The sequence below is a fragment of the Triplophysa dalaica genome, chromosome 8 (genome assembly GCF_015846415.1).
Source record: "Triplophysa dalaica isolate WHDGS20190420 chromosome 8, ASM1584641v1, whole genome shotgun sequence".
Lineage (NCBI taxonomy): Eukaryota > Metazoa > Chordata > Actinopteri > Cypriniformes > Nemacheilidae > Triplophysa > Triplophysa dalaica.
In genome coordinates, this window is record NC_079549.1 from 8,675,609 (window position 1) to 8,692,201 (window position 16,593).

Below are 16,593 nucleotides of genomic sequence, written 5' to 3' on the forward strand. Positions count from 1 at the left end.
AGAACACTCCACTTTTTGCATCTCACTGAACTGTGTGATCTGGGTTTACAGCAACAGCTTCCAAATGCATGTAGAATAAACTCCAGAACTTTATCATGATTCATTTAGGAATAAATATCTGGATGTGAATACACTCTTAATAAATTTGAGAGTGTGCACTTTAAGCCAATATGCATACACTAACTTTAATTAATTTTGGTATACAGCCATAATAACATAAAATGTGCTTTTGTCCCAATATGTTATTACTGTAGCCTACCTAAACAAGGCAGCACTCCAAACTTTTACCTCAGTCAAAATGATGCCTAGGAAATAACATAAAATTGCCTGTTAGATAGACACAAAATGAATTATACTGTATCTCATACCCTCACTACACATCACAGCATCTGATATGTCTTAGTCTTGTTAAAGCCTATAACAAACAGATAGAAATTGTATGCAGCATGGTGATCGAACAAACAAAGTCAGTTTTTTATTTACAAGGCAATGAAGCTGAAATAGCGATCAACAGGATCGTTTCTTATGGTATGTAGATTTTTAAACAGCTGTAGATGTTTCTTTATCTTGGTTCAAATACAGTCATGCATTAGGCAAAAAAAAATGTCAGTATTATTTGAAATTATTTCTGTTTCATTGTATTTCTGAAAGCAAGTGCTTGTTAGAGATTAATTTTCACACATAAAAACTACAAAAATGATTTTGAACCCATGGCCCTGATTTAGAAAGTAAGTTGATCAACAATAAATCAGATTTTTTCAACAGACATGTTTTAAATCTGACAATCTGATGATCAAAAAGCTGTTTGTTTCTGGTTTATTGCAGAGTTACACATGCCGATTAGAAGAAAACATCCAGTGGTTGCTTGTTTATGAATCATATTTTACCCAAATGTTTATCAAATTCCAGGACACGCAGTTTAAATCTATTAAACAGTGTAAAAATTCAAGGGAAGCAGTTTGTCTAATCTCTAAGGTTTTCTAGATCATTGGATTCTTTCACATTTAATAAAAAATACTAGAAAACTTTTAATATTATTGGACAGCTGTAGAACAATAATAGATCTTTCTTTTGTACACATATACTGCCATAAATCATTAGTATTAGTCACCCTTTATGTTTGTCGCTGGGTTTTGGGAACATTTAACCAATAAAAAGTATTAAAAGTGTTCAATCATTTAAAAAGGGGAAGTTTTTTTCTGTTTCTTTAATAACAGATAATTTGGACATCTGAGAATTTGGCTGTGTTTGATTTTTTGGGGGGGAAGATCTTCATCATTTACACATACTTATTGTACATTACTTTTTTCTGAAGAAACTTCGGTAACAGTGCAAAGGAGTAAAATATTTTTGTGTTACCTTTGTGTCAGGATTGCTAGCATTTCTGGACATGCATAACACATATTTTATATAAACATATACAATGCATACATATCGGGTATATACTGTATATTATATGTATATATGGACTGTATGTGCAAATCTAAATAATATCTATATGGAGGGAAATGCAACACAGTGAAGAAGCCCAAACACTGCACATGTACAATACTTGAATTGTCAAATTAAAACAAAGATGTGGAGAAAGATTCTCCCATATTATAGGTCTCTAATCCTACCAAATCGTACCTCTCTGGCAGATCCTTCAGGGTGTCATGGGGCTCGCTGTCCACTGCTCACCACATGATCACTGGGGTCCCTCGTGGATCTGTGCTTGAACCGCTGCTTTATTCTATTAACATGACATCCTTCCCATCATACGGGCACATGGCTTCTCGTATCACTGTTATGCAGACGACACCCAGATCTACATCTCGTTTCACCCAGATGAAACCACTGTAGCAGCTCGCATCATGGCATGCCTCAAGGACATCTCAGCTTGGATGAAAGCGCATCACCTCCAGCTGAACCCCGCCAAGACAGAACTACTCGTGTTTAGGGCACACCCCACAGTGCAATACGATCTAACCATCCATCTTGGCAATACCACAATCACTCCTTCCAAAACAGCCAGGAACCTCTTGAGTCATATTTGATGAACAGCTGTCCTTCAATGATCACATTGCAAAAACAACGCGGCCATGCCAATATGTCTTATTCAACATTAGAAAGGTTAGACCCTATCTCACTGAACATGCAGCAAAACTCCTTGTCCAGACCCTGGTGATCTCAAGTTTGGACTACTGCAATGCTCTCCTTGCTGGTCTTCCTGCAAAGGCTATCAAACCACTCCAGCTGGTTCAAAATGCAGCAGCACGCCTCGTCCTCCAACAGCCCAAAAGGGCTCATGTGACACCCCTTTTCATCTTCCGGTCGAAGCCTGTATCAGATTCAAATCACGAATGCTTGCCTACAGGACTATCACTGGATCTGCACCAGCATACTTTCACACCCTCCTACACTCCTACACCCCACCAAGAACCTTGCATTAAGCAAACAAGCGGCGTCTTGTATTGCCCTCTCATTAGCATCCCTCACAACTTCTTCCTGGTGGAACTTTCTTCCTATCTCAGTCCGGTCAACCAGATCTCTCACAACATTCAAAAACTACTTAAAACCCATCTCTTCTGTGAATACTTGACAAATGCAAAAAAATTACTACTCTTTCTCTCAACAGATAGTGGTGTAGCTTTTGTTAAAACTAGTAACATTGTATTAGCACCCATTGTATTATTGCTCCTGTATGACATATCGCTTATTGCTCCCTGAACTCTCTGTAAATCACTTTGGATAAAAGCTTCTGGTAAATGACTAAATGTAAATGCAATGCTACTAAAACAAAACACAGACATTGACATTTATAACAACTGTTAAAAAAAGAAAGACAAAAAACAGATATATAAGCAGTACTAGAAAAGTAAGATTGGAAGGCCTTAATCTCACAGCCTGAGCATGAGATTACTTCTCCACACTTTGCAGAGCTGAAACCTCCTACTATAATTGGCCCGAACGACCTCCAGCAGTGCACAGATTTCTGCCACAGTGAAATTAGGCCCTTTTGAGTCCATGGTTCCAACTCTTTGGTGTAGCCAACACTGACCTTAAAAGCCTTGAGCATCATTACTTTGGCTTGTGCTCAATTAAGCTTATACCAATCAGTTAATTGCTGGTTAATGGGTGACACAATTTAAACACATCATGTCTATGCACCCATTTCTCTTAGCCTACATAGGCCTACACATGGCCGGTGTTGTTCATCCGTACCCTAGGAGAAGGTACCGTCAAAGGGTGCATGCTGAGCATGCCAAACCACTCGAGAAATACACATCAGAAGAACTGTATGCACGTTTTGGCTTTGGGAGAGATGACATTAAGTACATTGCAGATCTTGTCAGGACAACACTCCAACACCAAACCCAAAGAAGTCATGCTTTATCCGTGGAGGAACAGTGCATAATCTTCTCTGCGCTTTTACGCATGTGGGGCTTTCTACCAAGTAATTAGTGACAATATGGGAGTGAGAAAAGCAACAGTGAGTAATGTGGTGAAGGCTATGTCAGTAGCACTGGGCAGTCTGATCAATCAATTTGGTTCCTTTCCCAAGGATGACCGGACAGCTCAGACTAAGCACAAGTTATTTCAAATGGGGAACATAACTAGCACTATTGGTGCCTTTGATTGTACTCACGTGCATATCCAAGCTTGAAAGGGAGTGGGAGTATGTCAATCGAAAGTGGAGGCACAGCATCAACATCCAAATTGTGGGCAACGCCGACCTTATAATAACCAACTGTGTTGTGAATTGTCAGGGTCTGATCATGATGCAAGTATTCTAAGAGAAAGTGCACTATACAGAGAGCTTCAATCCCACCGACCAAATCGCATAATATTGGGAGACAGCGCTTATTCACTCCTACCATGTCTAATGATGCCTTTTCCAGTTACCAACACACCTGAGCAGGCACGCTTCAGCTACTCACATTGCAAAACAAGATGTGCCACTGAACGCTTAAATGGAGTCCTGAAGAGACGGTTTGCGTGTCTTAACTACTTGCGAGTACAACCCAAGGTGGCATGCAACATAATCCTTGCCTGAATTGTTTTGCATAACATCGCCATCAGGTGTCATCTCCATCTTGATGACAATTTTGATGGACCCGAGCCTGATGTAGAACCAGAACAGCCGCCAATGTTCTTACCTAATGAAGGACACACTGGACATGCAATTAGAGATGCAATAGTGAGAAATAACTTTTAACTAGTCTACTGAATGACTGAATATGTTTTGTTGTCATTGCCATTAATATACTGTGGAATTATAGAGCTGTGAACAACAGTGACGTTTATTTGACAGCTGATTGCTTTTTTGTTTGTCTTGTTTACCATATCTCATTAGATGTGACATGGTTCATATATGCTTCAAGAAATGAAGAAATGTATATCATTGTGGGGTGCAAGACACGAGACAGTCACTGATGTTGGTGAAAACAAGCCCCGGAGAATGATTTATTTCGAAACACACGTGAATAGTAGGTTAGGTAACCAAACTCCGGGCAGTTTTTCCCCACACGCTTCACCTGGAGTCTTCAGTCCCGGTCAGGCAATCTGTATCTGTCGTGGTCTGAACTTTATAGAAGTAAATCCTTCTGGTTGGGGTGTCCGGCGATCGTTAGGCGTCTGAATCTTCAAAAAGAAGAGAGAGAGACAAAGCATCAGCAGGGTAAGTAGATTGGAGTGGTAACTCACGGTTTCTTCTTCTTCTTCTAATGGTGTTTTATGGCGGTTGGCAAACCAACTTTCGGTGCATTACCGCCACCAACTGGACTGGAGTGTGAAGCACTGATAAGCGTCTAGAAATTAACAACTTAAATAAACAATAATTGAGAGGAAAAAAAATAATAATAGAAAAAAAAAAACTTTTATTTAAACCTATTACTTTAAATTCTCGTGTCTACTCCTATAGCTTTAAAATATTTCATAATAACACTATATATTTTATCTTGTTCTGCATGCATTTTCAATAGACTTTCCATATTAAATGATACAACACCCAATTTACTGTACTTACTTCCTTCATAAGTTCTATTCTTTCCTTTACATATTTTATACATTTTATTAAAACATGTTCAATTGTTTCTGCCTGATCACAATAATTACATTTACCCGTTTTATGTTTACCTATTTTGAACTATGAATGATTTAATCTAGTGTGCCCTATTCGAATGCGAGAAATGATTGTATCTTCTTTTCTATTCCTAAAAACACTTCTCCCATTTCCTACTTGTTTCTGTATACTATACATATGTCTACCCTTGCTATCATTATTCCATACTTCTTGCCATTTATTGTTTATGAATTCTTTAATTTTACTTTTAACCTCTTTTTTGCTCAGAGTCACTTGAATATTTATCTCTGTGTGTTTTACAGCTTGCTTCGCTAGTTTAACAACCACTTCATTAGCCTCCAATCCCACATGAGCAGGAACCCACACAAACACTTAAGATAACACTACTTATTCTTAATAAACTTGCAAGTATCTCATATATAATGTCTTGCCTTGATTCTTTATTTCCACTTACTAGGCTAATTGCTGCATAAGAATCTGAACATATTGCTACTAATCTTGGTTTTACATCCTCAACCCACTGGAGTGCTACCATCATGCCAACTAATTCTGCTGCAAACACAGATATATTATCAGATATTCTTTTCTTAATACTTGTTTGAAACTTGGGAATATATACAGCAGCTGCCGTTCTTCCAGAGATAGGATCCTTAGAACCATCAGTATATATATGTAACCATGATGAATAAGTCTGATCTAAAGTATTGCTGTGCGATAATATTCTTTGGGGTATCTCTCTCATTCTTAATTTTCATCTGAATTTGTAAATCAATTTTTGCCATTGGATATATCCATGGTGGTATCCTTGGTAATATAACATTTGGACTCACGTCCCAGTCTGCAATACCAGCTTTTTGTGCTTCTCTGTTAACAATCCATCCCAAACTTTTAATGTTATTGTTCCCATGTTCCCAGAATTCTTCTATTACTCCCTTCACTGGATGACTCTCTTTTTGACCTTTAATATTAACCCAATATTTCAGTCTAATTTTTTTCCTACAAAGTTTTAAAGGAGCTTCACCAACTTCTACCTGAAGAGCTGCTATGGGAGATGTTCTGAACGCACCACAGCATATTCTCAGAGCTTGATTTTGTATTGCTTCAATCTTTTTGAGTATGGTCTCGGCTGCAAATCCGTAGATTATACTTCCATAATCCAAACTTGATCTGATTAATGTATTATATATTCTTTTCAACGATAATCTACAAGATCCCCATTCAACCCCAGATAAACATCTAAAAATATTTACTCCTATTTTAGATATCTTGATCAGTTTTTTAGCATGTATAGCAAATGTCAGCCTAGATTCCATCCATACAACGAGATATTTGACTACTGAAACTTGCTCCAGTTCCTGCTTATATAACTTTAACTTAACCTCTGGAACTTTTTTCCTTTTAGTAAAACATATAACTTGAGTTTTAGCCACAGATAATCTAAAGCTCCAATTATTTGCCCATACCTCCAAATCATCTACTGCTTTTTGAATACTTTGTGATACACATTAAATATTACGTCCTCTTTTCCATATTGCCCCGTCATCAGCAAATAATGCTCTTCCTACATCACCTTTTAAATTACTAAAAATATAATTTATCATTATATTAAAAAATACTGGGCTGCATACACTTCCTTGTGGAGTTCCATTTTCTATCTTGTATGTCTTTGAATACTCTACTCCAACCCTAACTTGAATTGTTCTTTCAAGAAGGAAATCCATAATCCAATTGTACAACTTTCCTCCTATTCCCATACAATTAATTTTTATTAAAAGACCCTTTTTCCAAAGCATATCATATGCTTTCTCGATATCAGAATAACACCCCTACCAATACCTCTTTATCTTCTTGAGCTTTCCTGATATCGGCTTCTAGGCTTAAAACAGCATCCATAGTATTCCGACCTGCCCTAAATCCACTCTGGAATGGTGATACAAGTCCTTTAAATTCCAATATATAGTTTAGTCTACGTATAATCATTTTTTCCATCAATTTACATAAATTAGAAGTTAATGCAATTGGCCTATACTTAATTGGATTAGATTTGTCCTTTCCTGGTTTGCCTATTGGTATTATTATTCCATGTTTCACAAAGAAGGAAGCTTTCCTGCATTCCATATCTTGTTGAAAAATTTTAAATTATTTCCAAAGATCTATCTGATAAATGTTGTATAATTGCATAACAAATATCATCTTTTCCAGGAGATGTATGTTTAACTCCCCCAAGAGCCATCTTTAATTTATATGTATTAAAATCTGCATCTAAAGCGTCTCCAGTAGAATTCCTTTTCATCATCACATCTGGATGTCGACTCTCATTCTGATTTCTATTCTTTTTAATATCCTCTGATACATTATCATCACTATGAACTTTAACAAATACTTTAGCCAGCATTTCAGCCTTTTCTTTATCTGCCACCGCCATTTTTCCTACATCATTTTTTAAAACTGGTATAGCTTGATTTCTATATATTCCTCCCATTTTTTTTATTGATCCCCATACTTCACTTATTTCAATATCTTCTCCTATTGAATTCCACCAATTTCTCCAGTACTTCTTTTTAGCTGTTCGTACTATTCTTCTTACTTCAGCTTGTGCTTTCTTGTCATTGATAAAATCTTCAAATTAGTTTTTTTTATTTTCCTAAATGCTTTATTCCTAGTTTTAACAGCGTTACTACATTTTTCTGTCCACCAAGGAACTGCTTTTCTCTTTTTACATGGTCCCTTTTTTCTTATAACTTTATCTGTTACATCATTCAATACTTTACATATTTTCTCATTACATTCCTCTATGTCCTCCATCGTATTCAGTTCTAATGATGTTATTTCTACCTCACTTAGATATTTATAAACTTCCCAATTTGCTTTATTAAATCTCCATCTTGGAGCTAAAATCACATTGTGTTCCAATACACTCATACCTACCTTACATAAAATTATAAAGTGATCACTACCCAACTCACGGTTTCTATTGTCTGTTTGGATTTATGCCTGCTGGTGATTGGTCTCAGGTGCTGGCGATTGGCTGATTTCCTTGGTAACCATGGGGACGCAGATTGAGTGCAGGCCAACTCGCCACTATAAAGTAAATAATGATTGTGTGATCATTCATGTTTATTTTGTTCAAAAAATCACAACTGAATCCACCCTTCTGATGGGATCAGGATAATACTGTTTTTTGGATCAAATAGATCCCAAACCGAATTCAAAGTTTTGAAAAACCCAAAGGGCAGGTTTGATCCTGATAGAATGTAAAATCGGATTACACGCTCTGATCTTAATTCAGGATCCCTCTTATGCTTTTGAAAAACCCATTTCCAAAATTTTATCCAATCCGTGATCCGAGATCCCACTGGATTACTTTTGAAAAACTGGGCCCAGGATATTCACTGAATCTCTCTATGATGGATTTACGGTTCAGCAGGGATATGTCAAATTAATCAACTTACTGTGAGAAATCAATAAGTTTGTGTTCAAGTTTTATAGGTTCATTGATACTGTTGCCAAAAATGTATAATACTGTATGTAAATATAAAGTAAAAACTGCAGTATATAATGTAAACTATAGATACTGATTACAGAATGTGTAAATAACTTTAGATACTAATTCATTGATATGAATAAACATTAAATAAATTTACTTGTGTCTTATATTGAGTTGTGCTTTAGATGGGAAAGATCTGCTTATTATTCTCTGCTTATTAGTTGATCTTGAACGAATAAGTAACTTTTAACTCAAAAGTTTACCATTGACAAATATTCTATTAATCTATGTTCTAGATTTTTATGATAATCTTTCAGAGATATTTCAGTCATAAAGTGGTTTAAATTACTGTATGTCAATGACAAATGAGTCCAATTGTAAAGAATAAATAAATAAAAAAATTTGGTTGAAAGACACAAAACATTACCCGATGCTCAAGAAGTCAACGCCAAACACCGAAAAGTCATGTGTATGTAAACGTTTAGAATGGATAGCCATCTTAAATTGATAAACTTTTTCATTTAGTGACAGCATCCAAACGCCAGTTTCCCATATAGGAGAAAAAACAATTGACACAAATTATCATCAGGTGTACGTCGCTTTCAGAGGTTGTTGACTTCTTCAGTAATAGAATGTTTGTATTTTTTTAATCGTTTTGTCTCTTGATTGTCATCAGTGTAAAAAGATAAATCTCAACATGATAGAGTCATGTATGAACAGGGGTCAAATGTGCTTATTACATGGCTCGTTGGAATCTTGATTCTGATGGCCAGTCACGACATGTGCAGGTTCGTTATTCCCAAATAACAACCTCTCAAAACTAATAACATACGCATTACCCGTATGCAGCAAACCTTGCAAAACAATGTCTTTCAATAACATATATGACATTATATTTACAAATGAGCCATGTAGCTGTGTAATAAGGGGGATAATGTAATAGCAGCTGCTGGTTTTGCGAAATAAGCCCCTTCAAGTGTGATACAGGATCCCACTGTCTGGGCTTATTTCTGCGATAACAACCGGCTGCTTTTACATTGTCCCTTACATAAAATGCTGAAAAAACGTATGTGACCCTGGACCACAAAACCAGTCTTAAGTAGTACTGGAACATTTAATAGCCAAAAATACATTGTAGGCCTATGGGTCAAAATGATAGATTTTTCTTTCAGTATATTAAGTAAAGATCATGTTAAATGAACTAATTTAGAAAATTTCGTACCGTAAATACATCAAAACTTTTATTTTTTGTGAGTAATATGTTATGCTAAGATGTCATTTGGACAACTTTTAACAGCGATTTTGTTATTGATTAGATTTTATGTTACCCTCAGATTCCATATTTTCAAATAATCTCTGCCAAATATCTCATGTCAATGGAAATGTTTTGTTGTCCGGGGTCACATGTGTGTGAATAATATGTGAAATGTACATAATAAGTATAATTAAAAGGCTTTGGGCTTTTTCACCAAACAGAACGCAAGGGTTAATCACGTGGTTCCACCTTGTCCAATCAAATGGGCAAGCTGCTTTGCGTCTTCCGCTTGGAATCACGTGGTTTTACCCGGGCCAATCAAATAGACGAATTTCGTTTGCGCGTTCTTGGTGAGCGCGGGGAGGACAGAAGCAGATTACGGCGCAGCGGAGAAACGCTCGTGTTATATTTATATCCACTTTACAAGGAGAATCTTATATTTTAACAGAAATGTCAGACGAAAAGCCTAAGGTAAATGAATGTCTCCGTCTCAGGGGCAAACAGTACGATTGAGAATGTTTTACGATGTGATGTTTTAGACGGGCTGGATCCTGCACTAGTGTGTGGCCAGGAGAAACAAAGCAGATATTGCGCATTTGCCGCATGTGGCCATGTGCACTGAACTCCGCCATCCACCCAGACAGATGTAAATGCATTACATCTGCATTTCTTAACTATTAAGATAGGATCATCTTGCTTTGTTTTTTCTAGAAACAATATGCATATTTTGGGTTTCTTTGTTTGCGGATAGTTGCTCAACTTTGCGCCATATGCAGTTGTGTTGAATGCGTCACGATGTTTAAAGAGTCGCAATTCAAGTTCACTTTATACAGGTTACTCTGATTACCATCTGATTGTTCTGAAAATTATTCAGTTTTCAAAACGTGGTATTTACGGTATCCGTAAAAGACAGATCATAAACGTGTCTATAGGGTCTGCAACTGATGGTTACCCTTACATTTCTCACCTGATCTGTTTCCTCCTTACTGCGAGGACTACTGAATGTTGTTCACAATGTCGTTGTCGAACTTCAACACTACTGTGCTTATTATTTTAGGAAGGTGTGAAGACTGAAAATGATCATATCAACTTAAAAGTGGCCGGGCAAGATGGCTCTGTGGTCCAGTTTAAAATCAAAAGGCACACCCCCCTCAGCAAACTGATGAAGGCCTACTGTGAAAGACAGGTAAGATTTGGCAAGTTACAGTGTGTGTGGTTTTTCAAGCACACAGATCTGTAGATGTTAGAACTGAATGAATAAGTTTTCGTTGGTTTTAAAAGGGAGGGTTCTTACAAATATGAAGATTTCCCTGCCCCCATGTTACAAATCCATAACTTTATTTTGTGAATATTCTCTATATTTAGGGTTTGTCTATGAGGCAGATAAGATTCAGGTTTGATGGCCAGCCAATCAATGAGACCGATACACCTGCACAGGTTTGTCTTTACTTCTGTTGTTGATTTAGCTTTACTATCTATCTATCTATCTTACAGTGAACACTGTTCCAACACTGAAAATAATTGTGCAAACTGATTCCCAAAATTCGAATCATTACTATTGCTTTATTTTTTACCTTTTAGCTGGAAATGGAAGATGAAGACACGATTGATGTATTCCAACAGCAGACCGGAGGAATCTGTTAAAGATTGTGTAGTTGTGGATAAGGCTTTTTCTCTTCATGTCAGTTCCACTGCAGTTCAGGGATGACATTTAAAGGTTTTGGAAATATATTTAATTTCGTTTTTTTATTTCTCTATTAAATCATCCAAGGACCTCATTTTCCAGTGTTTTCCCCTGAACTAAATTGGAAATGACTTTTTGTGTTTTTTCTTTTGATGTTTATTGTATGCCTGTTTTATATTTTTTGTATTATGTATGTCTGCACCTCCCCATCTATTTTTATACCAGGAGGAACGTTTTGAGAAAGAGGGGATGTTTGTAACTACTTGATGCATTTCTGCAAATTTTCATTGAACAATTCCAGTAAGCACAGCTTGAAGAATTATTTTAATAGACAATTTCTCAGCATTGTGTTAGCCATGCACCTCAGGTTTGATGAAGCTATATTGTGGATCTTGTCCTGTTGATGTTATTTTTAATTATAACATTTCTGAACTAATCTTAAGTCTTCAGTTATTTGGTTCAAAGCATAAATCTCAGTACATTATACATAAATGTAAGTGTTCCCCTTTATTTTATCGATGGCTGTTTTGCCAAAAGTGAAATTTAATTCTCATTTAACATGTCAATCACCATTTTGGTGTCATCTCGATGCAGGTCAACACATGCCAAACCAGACTGTTCATCTTCTGTTGGTATTGGGGAATGGAGAACATACTCTTCTCCCCTCACAATCCTTCTGATTTGTACATTGTTTGCCCTTTACTACTGTATATAATAAATGTAGTTTGATACTCTATGGGTATCTCGACAGTTTTTAAGGTGTCAGCTAAATATAAAAACTTTGCCACTAGATGGAGCAGCTATATTATGGAGACTTTTTCATGCTGCTTGACATCAGTTTAAACAACAATTTAACCTAGCATTGCACTGGTATCTCCGACAGAAAACCATTAGTAGGCCTACAACAAGTTAAACTTCTTGAGAAAAAGTGTGTGTGTAGCTGCACTTAAATTGATAATTCCTATATTGTCGCTGTCCTTCTGAAACCTTGTATGTCCAAAACTTTTTATACTGAATTTAAAAATGTTTATTGCAAAAGATATTTGCTAGACACATTGACAAACTTAAAGGTTGACTATTTATGGGTAATGTTTTTAGCAGAAATAAAAATGACAAAATCTGGTGATATGAGGTTTCAGAAGGACCGCAGTAAGTCTCTGTGGTTTTTATAAAACATGCTCTGTGTCTGTAATATAATTTATTTGACAAGGAATTATCTAAAATCCTTTTTGTTAGTTTCTATAGATAAACCTTGTTGTATACAGTTTTCTTCATTTAGAAGTTCAGTCTGTGAGGGGAAATTTGCATTTATTGATTTAGCGGATGCTAAAGGAACATGCAAATGAAAGGGCATTCAACTTTTTTAAAAATTTTGCAGTTCAGGTAGGCTTCTGTATTAATGCAGCCTTTTAGGTTTTCATGCAATGTTTTCATTTAGTTTCACATGTGCCTGGTCATATGGCTCATATTGGTCTGCCTGAAAATTTTTTGTTGATGTAAATGAATATTATCTTTCCTAATTTTACACTGCCAGACAACATTGTTTTTCTCTATTTAAACAGGATTTATACTGTAGTTCAGAGCACTACCTTTGCTTTATGCTACTAGCATTGTCATGTGTTTAATATGGCTGAATAATTTGCATTTATTTCTGTAGCCCTTTTCACAATATTGCATTCTTCCAATTATCCAAAGCAGCTTTACAGACAATTTTATAACAGTAGAAAAGTCAGAGAACATCGAAATATGTTGAAATATGAAATAGTCTATAAAATGCATATACTAATATATTTCTTTGCATTATCATTATTAACTATAAAAACTGTATGATTGTAATTGAATTTTTATTCAGAAATGACCATTTTGTGTTAGTCTAATATTCTTGAGCATTAAATAGGAATTTATCAATATAGACAGATAGGTGATAACACATAGCAAGGTTTGTTGCAGATTTGCAACATGTTAATTTCCACTTTGTGTTCTTGGATGGCTTGTCAAAGCTAATATAGCTGGCGCACGTTTTATTGATATCATTTTGGCAATTGGTGGCTCAACAGAGGGGTCACTATTTTTAGTAAGAAAAAGATACCCCCCAACGCTTGAACAAACTTTGCAACATGCTGCTGTCTTGTCATGGGATCAGAGAGAAGGAGCACAGAAGTGTGTTTATATCAAGCGTTTAACTTGAAGCACTCAGTAATCCCCTCTAAATACGGATAAATTACCTTCTGACCTGCCTGTACATGTAAAGAGTCACTGAAGGTACAAAAGGACATTTACCATTCTCAAAGAAAGATTACATATAGGGGGAGAGTGGGATAAGATGAGCCATTTTTTTTTACTTATGTGGTCCTCAAGATGAAAGAAAAAGAGGCATAAATAAATAAAAGTATTTAATCTCATTTCAGGATGCTTCCTATCAATCTAAAATATAAGAACACAACACATCTATGACATATGGTTTTCAAAATATGTCTTATAAAAAATGTGCTCCTGTGGCTCGGTTTGCCCCATGATAGGGGTAAGTTGATCCGAGTCAGGGGGTAAGTTGAACCATATGGAGATATACTGAGCATGCAACTGAATTTGAATAAAGACCATGTTTATTCTTCATTTACCTTCAAAAAAGGTAATTAAAAATCATTATTTTCCCTTACAAATACTTATGGTTATTTTTTAAAGCTTATTTAAACAAAAAGTAATCAAATAAACTTTATTTTTAAACTTTTTTTAAATTTCAATATCTTTGACGTGCAAAATCTTTTGGTTTGCATTTCTGAAATATTCTTTATTAAGTTACTTCTCACTTACCTAAGAAACTATTATAAGGGTCCATGGTATAAGTTTATGCTTATGGGTAGGTTCAGGGTAAGTACCCAGTTATTACCCAGTTATTATATTTACTCTATATGTACACCGTATGTACATGGGGACTGTAAAATAAAGTGCTAGGTAATTAGTGACTTAGGTTTCATTGAACTTATTGAAGTTAACTTAAGTATTGACACTGGCTTATTTTAACCCACATCATTTGGCTCACTTTGCCCCATAGCTGTCAATTTGGAAAAAAAGAGCTCGATTACAAACTCTGGCCTATTAAGGACAATATTTGCATGGTTTTATATGTTGGTCAATCACCAATATGCATCATAGATATTTTTTGACCTGGATACATTTGCTTTGATGTACCAGCCATTACAGCTGATGTGCAAAAAATGTAATTAGACAAGCCAAAAACAGCTTTTAAAGTCAACTTATGCCATCCAATTCTCCCATGTGCTTCAGATTTTTTAAAAAAACGTGTGATTCCGAAATGTATGGTCAAATGCAACAAAAATGTTCAGTTATACATTGGGTGGATCAACTTACCCAATGGCTCATCTTACCTTAAGTTTCATTGTTTTACATCCTCATGTTGTCAGGTTTAATACTCAGGATGTTTCGCTTATATTGTTGTTGTTAATCTCACTCTTGATCCACAACGTAATTTATGTTGTTAATGGGTTAAACGTAACATCCCTTGACCTGAGTATTACTTTATATCTAAGGCTAAATAAACAACCTGTCATTATTAAGTTTAAATCTATTCACATATTCGTCTACTAGGTTGTTTTCCGCATTCACACTGAGGCTTCTAACAAAGGCCATGTGATGAACTGTAGAAGATAAAAGTTGTCTTCAATGGCTGCAGGTGAAGGGCTTCAAACCTCTTACAGCCCACATCAAGGCATAATAGGAAACAGACTTACATTAAAGGGCTGAAGACCGTGTTGGAAAATGCCATGGTAGTCTTCATCTTCTCATCTGAATGATGGTGTTATTTGATATGTGCAGGTGTTTGTTACACTTACAGAGATTAAAATGATACATGCTGGCCTTGTGAATGACGTCAATGAGCGTTTAAAGACCACTTATGATGCTTATGTCTTTGTTTTAATTTCATATATGTCACTATTTATAGATTATTTACTCATTTTACTCTGTCATGTTTGTTTGGGTCTGATAGTGGTATGCACTAACCGGCAGCTTCCTCCAGTCTCTAGTACTGTAAATTGGAGAGTAAATGCTTGGTCTGATCTCACAGGGGAATGCTACTTGCCGTGAGCTGATGAGCGGTTTGATGGTCTGATTAAAGGCTCTCGACCTCTCTGATGTTTCTCGTGTGTCAGTCGACCATCAATCTGAACTGAGACATATGTAAACACCGTCCTAACTCCAGCTATTGTTTACATGCATTTGGCAAGCGCTTTGTGAGAAAATTGGCAGTGCGTGCTATACTTTGGTCTTAGCATGTTTCTAAACAATAGAATTACATTCTCTTTAAACAAATTTACACTTTTAAAAGAGCATTTAATTTTAAAAGGAAAAATAAAATATGCATTATACTTGTGTAGCTTAATATTTAGAGAATTGAGTTAGCAAAACAAAGGCTATGGATTTTATTCTCAAAAGCATATACGTATATAAATATAAAATCTATAGCTTAAATGCATTGTAAGTTTAATGCAACTTTATTAATTTAATTGATCAGGTTTACACATTTTTTACAATTTACAGACCACTCCCATTTTGCCTTTAACACCATAGTGCCCCAGAACAGTTTGCTTTCCTACATTCTTCAAAACACAACCTTGTTTTGACATGCAACTTACAATATACAGTATACAGTACATCAGATAAATCCAATGTTTGTTATTCACAATATAGGCTAAAAAATAATAATAATGGGTGCTCTTATTAGTTTGTCCAACCTATGTGTGTTGTACTGTTGCTGTTGAAATTCCTTGGCCCAACTATGGCTACACTCCAACAGCTCATTCCTCAGCCTCATGATTATCAGTCAGCAATTTCCCTCATGCCCCTCATATTCTGCCCAAAACATCCTAGAGCTTGAAGGAGCATCACAGAGCTTCCGCCTGTTATCTGCTACTGTAACTCTTTTGCTGGCCCACCGTTCACCATGCATGCGTGAAGGCATGGGATCAGGGAAACGGCAAGCCTGATAAAGTGTTTCATGAGTGGAGCGAATTATCTGCTGGCTCTGATACAGAGAGTTTGAGGAGTTATCAGATGGCTGCAATCTGCATCTCAGCCTCTCTCTC

The 16,593-nt window shown here is 36.0% G+C and overlaps 1 protein-coding gene across 1 annotated transcript; it reads left to right on the forward strand.

Moving 5' to 3' along the window:
* The first annotated feature begins 10,163 nt into the window (after positions 1-10,163).
* sumo3b (small ubiquitin like modifier 3b) lies at positions 10,164-12,227 on the forward strand. Its single transcript, XM_056754889.1, has 4 exons — positions 10,164-10,278; positions 10,865-10,993; positions 11,173-11,244; positions 11,389-12,227. Exons 1-4 carry the CDS (start codon positions 10,258-10,260, stop codon positions 11,449-11,451), a joined length of 285 nt encoding a protein of 94 aa, XP_056610867.1. The 5' UTR covers positions 10,164-10,257; the 3' UTR covers positions 11,452-12,227.
* The last annotated feature ends 4,366 nt before the right edge of the window (positions 12,228-16,593 follow it).